This window comes from Durio zibethinus, chromosome 28, assembly GCF_047325235.1.
Source record: "Durio zibethinus cultivar Kanyao isolate XHJ-2024 chromosome 28, ASM4732523v1, whole genome shotgun sequence".
Classification (NCBI taxonomy): domain Eukaryota; kingdom Viridiplantae; phylum Streptophyta; class Magnoliopsida; order Malvales; family Malvaceae; genus Durio; species Durio zibethinus.
The window spans coordinates 4,885,519-4,897,517 of record NC_143189.1 but is presented as its reverse complement, the minus strand read 5'-3'; the positions used below and the strand labels follow the sequence as shown (position 1 = coordinate 4,897,517).

Sequence of the window (11,999 nt, the reverse complement as noted above, 5' to 3'; positions counted from 1 at the left end):
CCATCTCACTTATCTTTGTTGTCATTTTTAATTTTTTAAAAATTTAATTTTATTAGATAAATTTTGTAAAAGAAAAAAATCAATGGATATAAGGATTATAAAACAACCTATATCTGATGGTCAAGTTTCAATTCATCACAATCCAATCAATGCAATTTTTTCATAAAAAAATTTATGTTAAATTTTACCTCTTTAAATAATTTGAGTTAAGTTGAAATCAACTTTGAAGCTCTTTGCCCCAACTCTCCACTTGATATATAAATATATATTTTTTATTATTTATTTAATTTATATTTATACATGTACTATATTAATAAAGATAATATTTAATATATTAATTTAATAAAAAATTACATTTATATATAATTAAGTTATAATTTATATTAAAAAAATAAATACACTTATATTTATTTTTATGTTGTCATCCATTAAAATTTGACATAAAAATTATATTCCTTTTATATTTAAAACATAATTTAAAAAATAAAAAATTATTGCGCAACACGTAATTGTGTTTTTATTTTTCGTATATTTGTGTCTTTTATTTTTGTGTTTAATACATATAAAATATAAAAATTATTGTATCATAATTTATGTCTATATCTCAAACAAAATACTCTGTTCTTTAATTTAAATATAATTTTTACTAAAATTTTAAACATTTTTTTTTTTTTTTTGAAAGGAGTTTTGAGGTCTTCGCTTCAATCTTTAAAGGTAGCAACTGGCAAAGATGAATTTAAGCGCGGCCCCGGAAGAATGGGCGCAAGAAGGTCCATCCCGGCCAACATTGATCAGGAAATGCTTTATTAAAATAAATTTCTCATTAAAATATTTTAATGCCCAATATCAAGCACTGAATAGTTATTAGAGTCGACCATGATGCTGCCAATCTTAAACCACAATGTTTAGTTCTTGACCAAATGCTGGGGAACCCCTTACCATAGGTTTGACAATGACAAATAAATTTCATAATTTGGTCTGCTTTAATACAAGCACTGTGCATTTGTTTCTATAGCAAGTTTCTCACGTTTTCTTTGCCTTGTGAAGTTTCAGTTTCATGTGATCATGAAGCGGACATTAGCTCAGCTAGTTAAGATCATAAAACATAACAGAATTCCCCTACCAAATAAAAGGATTTCCGACTGTTTCACAAGGGAATTATCATAAACTAAACTACAAATAAATAGTATTGAAAACTGAGATTTCCTAGACCAAAGTGATCATTCACATGCTGCACTAGTGTACAAAAGACACAAACTGATTAACAGTGCAGTTAGCAGAGTACACAGAGAGTAAAGTACAAATGGGGCAGGAGAGGACGAGAGACGGCACATTTTCATGATATCAAGGGCGAGCTCTCTTGTTGCTGCATGACGGACACTTGTACTGCTTAATGTGCTCAGCTCTAGCTGGAGTTATCTTCACACACTTCCCATGGAACCACTTCTCGCAGACATCACAACAAATCCAGAACTCATCTGCTGCATAGTTCTCACCACAAGCCCCACACAAGGTCTCTCCATGCTCTTCGTCATCTTCCTCGTCCAAGCCGTCCTCTTCATCCTTCGGCTGTGATGCTTTCAAATACTTTGCCTGAGATTCCCGCTGATCAGAACACATCAAATAGCAAAACAGACAACTTCTATAAAAGGCTTTCCCACAATGCTTAAACCATAAAAGTAAACTTCAATTAGTTGTCTTATCTTTGAAACAAGAAAGGAATCATAGCTGCCCAATCTTGACTAACAATACAGCAGGAAAAATAATAACTACTTGGATATTCAAAGTCACTCGACTGAAACTTGCTTTCTGTATATTGTACTGAAAGCTCCTATTCACGTGGTAATACTATTCTGACTACAACATCATAAATGATAATACAGCGAATCAACACTAAACACAATCATGGATAGTTGCCACATATATATTCATTACATTTATCTATACCAAACAATATGATTTATGCACAAAAAGTCCTTTTTTACCGCTTTGGAGTTGAATTTTGATTTGATGCCGCTATGATTTGAAACCAATGACTTGTCCTTTGTTTGTTTCTTGGCAGCACCAGTTACAACTTCAAATATTGTTGGAAGATCATTAATCATGTTGAAAATCCGTTTCCTGTATCAAAGTAAAGACATTATACCAGCCTCACATTTAACAATCAGATGCATAAACAGAATACTATAAAAACCGAGGAAATGACAGATTTCCTGGTTGAGTTTATCAAACTTCATATAAATTTCATCTTGCAATCTGATCCTTTATGTAACAACAACTGAACATGCTTTTCGTGGACTGACATAATTCAATCAAATCCACCTAAACTCTTTTTCGTTTTACCTTTCTAGGTCCAAAGCTCAGACAGGAGGCAACCCTGTCCAAACCCTACAGGGCAGGCCAGAAGCCAGGCCTTCCAGATCCAAGTTACTTTACAAGGAAGGGAGGTGCCATTAGACCAGAAGGCCATTGGCATGAACTTTGTGAGCAAGCTTAATAGCCTAATAGCCCATAAGCGTCCATTTAAATGCATAAAATATTACATAATGAGCAAACTGGAAAGGCTACATACGAACAAATAATTATTTGTTTCTCTATATCTAAGCACTAAAGGCTTGCACCTGACGGGTCAAACATTTCAAGTCATGCAGACATATCTCCACTCAAACAGAAGACCAAACTCAATTTTGTAGTGAGAGAGAGAGAGAGGAGGGATAAACCTAGCTATTGGCCAATTATCTAGTTCCAAAGACCAAAAATAAGAAAAGCATTCCTACACGAACAAGAAGTAAAAGCATCCCAAGTTTCAACTGAAACTAAAAAAGGCCATTTATAACTTGCTTCCGCTTGATCTAAGAACATGCTGAAGAGTAAATTTTGGCATGAGTTGACAAACCTGTCAGCTTTATCAAATCCAAATCTTGCACCAAAATAGAAGGCAACTGAAAGCAGCCATGCATCACTATGGACAGCAACTAAAGATAACCAGTCCTTTTCTTGCATGCCATCCCTTGCAAAGTTAATACCCAAGGCAGGTTCTGGTAGTTCTGGAGGGACTTCCTCAGCAGGTAAATTGACTTCCCATTGTTCACTTGGGAAGCCATACAAGCACAGATTCTCCTTCTCTGCAAATAAAAGAAAAAAGCTCATAAAGGCTAGGTGGATAAGAATCAACAATCTCACAAACACTACCAACTAGATAATAAAGAAGATTACAAACCTAGCTATCAAACATAAACAAATCGATAAAATGAGCCAAGGCCTCCAAACTAAGAGGTTGATCTGTAGTAAAGTCGCCCCCAAAGTTAATGCACTTTTTGATTGATTAAGAACCTACCGCTACGTCCATTACAATCTATGATCAACTGCACATTCAAGCACAACTAGCTTTCCTACTCCACTTAAAATTATAATAATAACAACCCTTTCCATAAATACACAGAAATTAAAAAAAAAAAAGCTGCAAGTCATTGGCTCGTAATCATATCATAATAAATAATAAATGCACATGCAAGTATGGAGACAAACATTGCTCCAATAGCAAAGGTAAAATGAAGTGAAAAAGTTGGAGAGTATGCTCTCCAAGAATCTGCCTTGAATATTAAGAAGCAGCCACAAACAAAATTAAGCACATATAAATACAAACTGCATAGAAAGGGAAAGGATACATTAATGCAGAGAATTTCAGACTCTCTTGCAGTAATGCACAGTCAAAAGGTAAAAAGTGCATATGCGTCAAGCAAAAGTAAACAATCACCAAACCATGCCTTCAAATTTTAATCAATCATGGTAATTGATAAAGAACAACATAGACTATACTAGCAGAGTTGGTTATATTCAATATTTTAATATCTATAGTGAACAAAGCAACCAAACAGGAAGTGTAGAGAGGAGACTAAAGATGCAATTCAATAAAGCAGCATAAACTTTTTGGTCAAATTTCCAAGAGCCCGGTGCCCACAGCAAGTATATTAGCACCATCCTATGCACTCCATGTATCTTAAACCAAAGGTAACAGCTACAAAAGCTTTAAAGACTACCATCTGCAGGTACTATCAATCCTAGAACCACATTGAGACAACCATCAAAAACAGTAAAAAGCATCAATGTGGAGTTTACAGCTTGAGAGGCGCACCACATTCCCTTTGCTTTTCCTTTAAAAGGGAATTACAGATCATCATCGAACACCCACAACAGCATACAAAACTTAGACATTACAAAAAAAGTGAGACCAACTCTATACACATTACAGTCAGAAAGTAAAAGAAAATAATTTAGTGCCTCATAAATTATTGTCAAAGCATTCATATATAAAACAATGAAACAAACAAAAGAAGCAAGCCTTACCAGGATCACACTGCTGATAAAATTCTTCAACATCTACAACACAACAGAACAGAATCAAAACCCATTAAGCAAACAAATATATCACAAAAAACGTTATTATAAACAACAGAAGTTCACATTAGCTATAGAAGACAAGTTCATCAGTTCAATTACCCAAAAAAAAAAAAGAAAGTAAGAATTCTATGAATGTCATTAACACAAGCGAAACAACAAAAACTAAATTTACACTTAAAATATTCATTATTTTCTGCTAATTTGTTTCAGCAACATTGCAAAAGAAGATTAAAATGACAATGCGCAGCATAAAATACCAACTTAAAATATAACCAAATGCATACTTTTTTTATAATGGGTGCATACTAAATATTAACTTTAAACTGCATTGTATTTTACATTTTTTTCCACCTCTACATTTTCACACTAATCATTAAGTCATTTGGAGCAAAACATAAAATTCAAAACCCAATGAAATGCAAACTAAATTATGATGAAAGTTAAATAAATTTGAGTTAAATTTGCACTAATCATTTTCTTTGACTCCATACTTTCTCAGCAATCACATTAAGGTCAACCAAACTAAAAGTGTAAAACATTGCAATAAATTTGATTAAAAAAGTAATAAATTTGATGAAAAAATTCTAAAAAAAAAAAAAAAGTAAAGATATATAATTATGAACTTACTTTTCCTTTCAATTTGCATTCATAAAACTTCAAAAATATCACAAAGACAAGCCAGGCAATAATAGGAAAAAAATGTTAAAACAATTGAAGATTAAAGGGCGAAAAAAAATCAAACTTCCAAAATAAAACCAGCCCAAAAATGGAAAATTTCTCCCTAACCAAACACAAAGCAAAGCAAAACAATAAAAAGAAAGGAAACATCAAAAAAAAAAAAAAAGAGAGAGAGAGAAACCAACAAAACCGCATTCTTCAGGAAACAGAAATACAGCAAGAGTGAAACCCAAACCAAAATTTACTTATTATTTTCCAATCAGCTTAAAAATTAAAATTTTCAAAAATTCAGACCGAGCTTAAATACAAAGACAGTAGCTTTCAATTTCTATTTTGAGTTTTCTCGGGAAACAAACAGATACCTGTGGTGAGCGCTTTGATCATGCCAGCTCTTCGGCCTTTGAAATCCCTAAAAACCTCTTCCACTGTGCGAGGATTATACTGAGCTCCTCCATCCATTTCTCTCTTTCCCTGTTTAGAAACAGAAGAACAAGAAGGAAATTTCTTTCTTCCTTTTGCTATTAGTCAAACTCAAAATGAGACCATTTTTTTAATAATGATTTGTTGTTGTCGAGAAAAGGAGGATAGAGTTGTGGACTTAACGGGTAGGTGCGTTTCAAGTTTGGAGCGGATTTGAATCTGGGTTTGTTGGTCGGGTTAACTATATTGGAGAGGAGGGTGTTGAGTCCGACTATCCAAAACGACGAAGAGGAAAGATTCGGTGCGGTCAGTTGTTGTTTACGAGTGGTGACGTGTAGGTTGGATAACAACAAAGTCATCGTCTGGTTTCTTGTGTTCTTGGGCAGGACCCATAATTCATAAGTTAGTAAAAACGTCAATTGCAAAATAAATGATGTCAACTTGTTTGTCAAAATGACTGTTACTGACTAGAAATTCTAGTCCTATAATAGGAAACATTCAGCTAATGCAAATTTGAGCTATTCAAATTTCATAAAGCATGCAGAGTTAGTATATGGAAATTGAAATATGTATAGTCTTCAACTTCTTCACCCGGCCAACAAAGCCTTAAGAAGACGTCAGATGGGATTCGACTCCAACGTTTCCCCCTCAACTAGTAGGACTCTGTCCCCTTTGAAACCAAAAAAAAAAAAAGAAATATGTATATGCCAATGCCAGGCATTGATGTTGAATAATGTCACCAATCACCAAAACTCTTAACCCAAAAAATAAACAGTAAAATATTGCAAGTTACAAGTTCCGGCTAGAAATAACTCCATGTCCATGGTTTGAAACAGTTTGTGATGACAGGCGAAGTAAACTAAACAGAGCCAAGGATGACTTCCCATGGGGACAAAGCAGCCGAATTTTTCATTGAAGCACCAAATACGGACTGCTTAGACGAGAATTTGTTAACTCATCTATCAGCAAAGACCAGAAAGATGATGGAGGTTGCCACCACCACCACCACCATGTATATCATCAGTATGACCTGGCATGCCTCCACTAAAGTTGAAAGGATAGCCAGAGAACCTCAAATCTGGCTGCTGAAACATTTCGTCACTGTTGGAAGCAGTTGTGACATCAGAGCAAGAAGTGGCGGAAGCAGCATCTTTGTAATTTTGCAGCTGATGAACTTCTGATTTGGAGATGTTCGCAGACAAATGTAGCTGAGGAGACCTGGACATGTCCAATCCATTGCTTGTCGGAATACACTTGGATTCTTGGACTTTCTTTGTGTTGAGAAATCGCCCACCATTTCCTCTAGCTCTTTTTAAAGCGTGAATATGTCGAGACTCGTGCAGATACGGCTGCAAACATTTATAAAAGAACTTCTCAGATAATATCATTGTAAGGCAAATAACCAGACTACCATCATGGGCCACGTGAAGCACGAATGGAAAACTTGAAGAGACATACCCTTCGAACTTTGATGAGTTTGTTCTGAGCGTCAAGCTTTGAACGATACTGTCTTCGCCTGAGAATAGCCTGATACTGCTTTGCATTAACATAAATAGGTTCATCTTCTGTAAGCTGCAGAGGCAGTGGAACTCGAGCAGGAACCATAGCCATCATATGAGGATGATCAATCTGCTGGCAATGCAATGACAAATATCTCACAAATGGATAAAGATGACACATTTTTGTCTGGTCATACATAACAACGGCTGCGGCTTAAATAGATTTTCAAAGGCATATGATTTAGCAACACAAAAATCAGAATCTACATCAAAAGCCACTAGTGCAGAATCAACAAGCTGAAATCATAGAATAAAATAAATAAAATTATATATATAGTAACCTCTAAAGTTTTTTGGCTACTTAAAGACAGTTGACAGGAACAAATCTCATATCTCCAGTACTTTCGCATCTTTCATGCTTCATATGGTAAAACCACTTCATACGATAAGAGAATAAATAAAGGCTTCTCTCATAAAGAATCAATTTGATCAGAAAAGCAAAGAAGAATAAGAGTAAAGTAAGATGCAAAGTGAAATAGAATGACAGAAACTAATAAGCAGAATACTTTGTGGATGTGCTTAATGAACATTAAAGAATCCACAAGGCCAGCATAATATTTTTTGTACATTCTTTACATAAAAGAAAGAATGCATGACGCCAGGAAGGTGCTACATAAAAGAAAGAATGCATGACGCCAGGAAGGTGCTAATGGATTAAAATAATGATCTCTGGCATCTATATTTTATCAAAATCAACAACTTTAGTCTGACTTCTGCTTTCAAATTTGTTTTCTACAGCATCAAGGTTGCATTTATAGTAATTAAAGGACTAGATCCTTTAATCTGGTTTCAAAAGTGTAGGTTCCTTCAACCACTTTTTTAATGAGATTTCTCAAGGAAAATACTATATTAGGATAACCATAAGGAAAGGTACAACTCCTAAAGAAATCACCTAGTGTGTTAAACAAGATTTTAAAAGCAACCATCCCTTTTTCTATCAACCGATAGACTTAAGTGCCTGCCATTAGACAACATCAATGATGCAAAGAAACCTAATAAACACAACAAAATTCTTACCATAGCTTGTGGTCCATAGGCAGCAGCCAGCACACCTCCAGATAATGTTTCAGAATAATGCAGTGGAAAATGAGCCTGAAGTAAAAGAAAATTGATATATATAAGACTATGATGCATCTACATAGCAGCCGAACTGCATAAGTAATAACTTACAATTGATTTTCTATAGTCAACTTGTGAAGAAGGGAAGACATATTCTTGAGTTCCTATTGAGGAGGCTAATTTAGCATGACCTCCAACATGCTTCCCGTGAGTTTCATTACCTCCTGATCAGGTGAAAGAATAGCTAATTAGATATACCCTTGGTCGTTGACAAGAGAAAGAAAAAAAATCCCATTAATGTAACATAGAATTAGTAGCAAGAACAGTTGTAGCAATATATTAATATCCACAGCCAGGTAGCAAGATGAAACCTAACAGTCCCTTTAGCATATAGATTTGCAACTCCATTCTTCTGTTTTAAGCAATTTAGTCAGAATATAAGAGAAATAAGCCCATCAGAAGATGCATATGATTTAGACGCACAAGATGTTCCTGGTAACAAATAAAATCTTAGACACTTGCTACGAAGAAGAATTCAAAATATATATTAAGGAAAAATACACAGATAATTATTATCCCACACTTAGGGATACATCAGAAATAGGAATACTGGGCAACTATAAGGACCTGATGATGCCGAAATTAAACTTTTCCCATAAACATTGCTTTCTCCAGCACTAGCCACTTCAGGGTAAGATTGACCAGTTGATTGAGTTGATGATGAGTCCTGGTCTTGAAATTGAAAACTTAGCTGCTTGGTGTTGTGAAAGTGTTGAGGCAGAACTCCCATCTTCAGGCTTAAACTTTCAGACATGGATGATTGCTGAACATAAGATTCAGTTGAGTTTCCCCAAGATGAACACTGAACAACATATGTGCACATCGAATGAGAACTTACAGCAGAATCCTTTCTATGCAAGTTTTGCATTACTGTAAACACTGTCCAAAATGTCCTGACTTATAAGGAAAGCCCAAAAAGGATCTTTAAAAATGTTAGGAAGAAATCCTTGCTGCTATTTTTAGCGTACTAACACATCAGTGACCTAGCAACAAACCACACATTGTCACAGAGTTAGATATTTAAATTAGAAAAGATAGAAATAAATGATTGCAAGGCTTCTTTCACCAGGTATTGGAAAATTTATAAACTGATATAAGTAGACTTCTAAAGTCAAGAAGGAACAAATATAGAAAGCAACTTGACCTTAAGCAAACATGGTACACTACCAAATTTAAATATAAATATCAAGTGGTGGAAAAAGAAGGCTCGCTAAGAGTCTCCTACAGATTCACAGAGCCATCAAAAATTACACAAGAGAAACTTACTTCCAAGGAAAGAATTATGATATAAATAAATAGAAATTTGTTATGAGCTCCACACACCCTATTGCAGTTCATAATCTGAAGTTGCATTCACTCATGCTATCAAATTGATTAATATGCTACAAATTTCTAACGAATTTTGCTTTGATGTGATAATGTTCACTCAGCTCGGAAAGTATATATGAAAATTATGAAAATGATGAGAAACCATTCCATTTTCACTTGTCGCAATGAAAGAACTTCAAATCATAAGCATTTGTTCCCAATGAGGGTGCTGGGAGAAGGATAGGAAGACTATTGAAAACCTGTAAATAAGTAAAAAGAAGTAGCAGATGCCTATATTAACATCGAATTGTTTGATACTAGAACACCAAATACTATCAACCATTTACCCCACGAAAAAGATTTAAAACAATGATGTGCTAAAAGGGGGGAAAAGAATAAAAACACAAGGGCAGATAAATTTGAATGGATTCTCGCTGAAATAAATTCTACATAATCTCAAATTCAAAAGTCTCAAATTCAAAAGTCTTTCCATGCATGCAAAACCCACAAAAAGAAAAAAAGAAAAAGAGAGCTGAAAGTTGAACCAAAAACAAAAAAGGAAACCCATTAATCAGCTAAACATGCAAATTCCAACCCACCATCCCAGACTCCAAATTCAAGCATATTCAAAGCCTATAACCTTATAGACACAACAAAAACTTTCTTTGAAAACTAAATCCAATAAATTTTATTAAACAAAAAAAATAGTACATAATCTGTGCAGAAGATACATAAATAGGGAAGAAAGCATTAGAACAGAAGAGTAAAAGAACCCCAGAAGAATAAAAGCCAAGAAAAACATAGAAAGGGAAAGAAGATAAGAAAAACATTTGGGATTTAATAAAATGAAAGAGAAATCACACAAGTGGGTATTGTTCTTCCAAGCTTTGATTTGTGCATGTCTCTCCCTTTCCTTCCTTCTTCCAATAGAACCTCTCTCTCGCTCTCTCTTCTCTCTCACAAGCTCACTCTTTTCTCTTTTGGATCTTGCTGTTTTTCTGTTAACAAAACCAATAAAGAATTCAGTCTGGGTGATGTTGTTACATATATCTTCTTAAGAACTCATTTCTAAAAGGTTTGATCTTTTCAGCTCACCTCCATTACCTCACCACCACCATCATCATCACTTTGCTACTAAAAAAAATGTCTTTTTTGTTATGGTTTCATTATTTTTTTGAATTTTTTTGCTACATTAGTATTGTATCTTGCTGGGTTTTTTGTCGTGTTGCGCTAAAGCGTTGTAAATTGTATTTTGCAATAAATTCCTCTTGCAGAACTGCTGCAGACGTCCTTTTCTCTTTACAAAGTTTTATGCGGTAATCGCTTCAATACCGTCAGCCGCCCCGTCAATTTTCACCTGCACTGGCTTTCACGCGCTATCACATCGCGTGTTCTCTTCTCCTTTCCTTTTCCCTTTCCCTTACTCTTTATATATCTTTTTATCCAATCTTTTTCTTGAATTTTTTTTTAATATATAGGTTAATTTAAACAGATAAAATGCTATAATACAAAAATAACATTAAAAATATATAAAAATAAAAAATTTTAAAATTTTAATAAAAATAAAAAATACTATTTTATTTAACATATATAGTTACAAATTATAATATAATAATTTATATATTTATACAAAATATAATATAAATATACAACTTATCACAATATATTAAAATGCAAATGTGCAATTTTTTTACTTCTTCATAAAAATTTACATTTTGGAATACTGTCAATTTTAAATTTAAAAAAAAATTTGTTTTATAAACTTTATTCAAGAAAATTTTAAAATTCTACAAATAATATTAAAAATTATTATATTAATCTTTTATTATTGTTAATATCAAAAAGAGTCTTAAAATATAATCCTTTAAATCTTTCAATCATCTTCCACAAAAAGAAAAGCAAAAAAAAATTAAAAGTAGGAATCAGCAAAAGGCTTCTACAAACATCAGTGGCCTTTGCCACTTCCATTTCATCTGTTATGTGCTTACAAAAGAAGCAGGGTGTCCACTTTAGAAGCCACAAGTTTTTGTCAACTATATAATAAAAAAAAAACATTTAATTTAGAGCAGAAACAAGTGGTCAAATCTTCCTAAGACTCCTAATTCCTATGAGAATTTCAATTTTTTATTTTAAATTTGTGTAATAAATAATATTAATATTACGATATTTATTAATTTATTAGTGCATAATTTTTTTTTTACTTAAAAAAATTGAACCCCTTTTTCAAAAAATGGGATGTCGATAATAGATTTTAGCCCCCTTTTTTAACATGAGAAAGTTTCTTTTTCAAGTAAAAAAACCATAAGAATTTTAGACTTGTTTTATGCCGCAAAAGGTAAATGAAATTTGAATAGATTTAAATTTCAATCATAATATTTTATTTTTATATTTAAATTTATCAAAAATTAAATTTTAATTATTAAAATTAAAATTTAATATTCTTTAATTTAAAACTTTCGGTGTTTAGTGATTACTTTGGATCTTAACTAATTCGAAATCAAGCCAAATAAAATT

At 33.2% G+C, this 11,999-nt stretch overlaps 2 protein-coding genes across 9 annotated transcripts; both read right to left on the bottom strand.

Annotated features, from left to right (window-relative positions):
• Positions 1–1,090: 1,090 nt before the first annotated feature.
• LOC111280701 (PHD finger protein ALFIN-LIKE 3-like) lies at positions 1,091–5,747 on the bottom strand. Of its 2 annotated transcripts, none has more exons than XM_022868115.2 (5): positions 5,442–5,747; positions 4,348–4,380; positions 2,897–3,125; positions 1,986–2,121; positions 1,091–1,605 (listed from the first exon to the last, which is right to left on the bottom strand). In XM_022868115.2, the coding sequence occupies exons 1-5, from the start codon at positions 5,536–5,538 to the stop codon at positions 1,345–1,347; spliced, it is 756 nt and encodes a 251-aa protein (XP_022723850.1). In that variant the 5' UTR covers positions 5,539–5,747; the 3' UTR covers positions 1,091–1,344. The 2 variants fall into 2 exon arrangements, with proteins under 2 accessions (XP_022723850.1, XP_022723851.1); XM_022868116.2 differs by having other exon boundaries at positions 1,091–1,593.
• Positions 5,748–6,002: 255 nt separating this feature from the next.
• Positions 6,003–10,705, bottom strand: LOC111280700 (nuclear transcription factor Y subunit A-3-like). 7 transcript variants are annotated; one of them, XM_089756823.1, is made up of 7 exons: positions 10,581–10,705; positions 10,349–10,483; positions 8,745–9,160; positions 8,229–8,341; positions 8,076–8,150; positions 6,958–7,128; positions 6,003–6,848 (listed from the first exon to the last, which is right to left on the bottom strand). In XM_089756823.1, exons 3-7 carry the CDS (start codon positions 9,043–9,045, stop codon positions 6,462–6,464), a joined length of 1,047 nt encoding a protein of 348 aa, XP_089612949.1. In that variant the 5' UTR covers positions 9,046–9,160; positions 10,349–10,483; positions 10,581–10,705; the 3' UTR covers positions 6,003–6,461. The 7 variants fall into 7 exon arrangements, with proteins under 7 accessions (XP_089612949.1, XP_022723848.1, XP_089612947.1 ...); XM_022868113.2 differs by lacking the exon at positions 10,581–10,705 and having other exon boundaries at positions 6,958–7,131; positions 8,745–8,940; positions 9,016–9,160; positions 10,349–10,486; XM_089756821.1 differs by having other exon boundaries at positions 6,958–7,131; positions 10,349–10,610.
• Positions 10,706–11,999: the final 1,294 nt, after the last annotated feature.

Coding starts and splice junctions, on each gene's coding strand:
- LOC111280701 (XM_022868115.2), bottom strand. CDS start 5,538: ATGGATGGAGGAGCTCAGTATAATCCTCGCACAGTGGAAGAGGTTTTT. Junction 3,126..4,347: donor TTATCAGCAGTGTGATCCTG/GTAAGGCTTGCT, acceptor TTTTATTTGCAG/AGAAGGAGAATCTGTGCTTG. Junction 1,606..1,985: donor CAAAATTCAACTCCAAAGCG/GTAAAAAAGGAC, acceptor TGTTCTGATCAG/CGGGAATCTCAGGCAAAGTA.
- LOC111280700 (XM_089756821.1), bottom strand. CDS start 9,045: ATGCAAAACTTGCATAGAAAGGATTCTGCTGTAAGTTCTCATTCGATG. Junction 8,342..8,744: donor TTTAATTTCGGCATCATCAG/GTCCTTATAGTT, acceptor TCACCTGATCAG/GAGGTAATGAAACTCACGGG. Junction 7,132..8,075: donor CCTATGGACCACAAGCTATG/GTAAGAATTTTG, acceptor TTGCATTGCCAG/CAGATTGATCATCCTCATAT.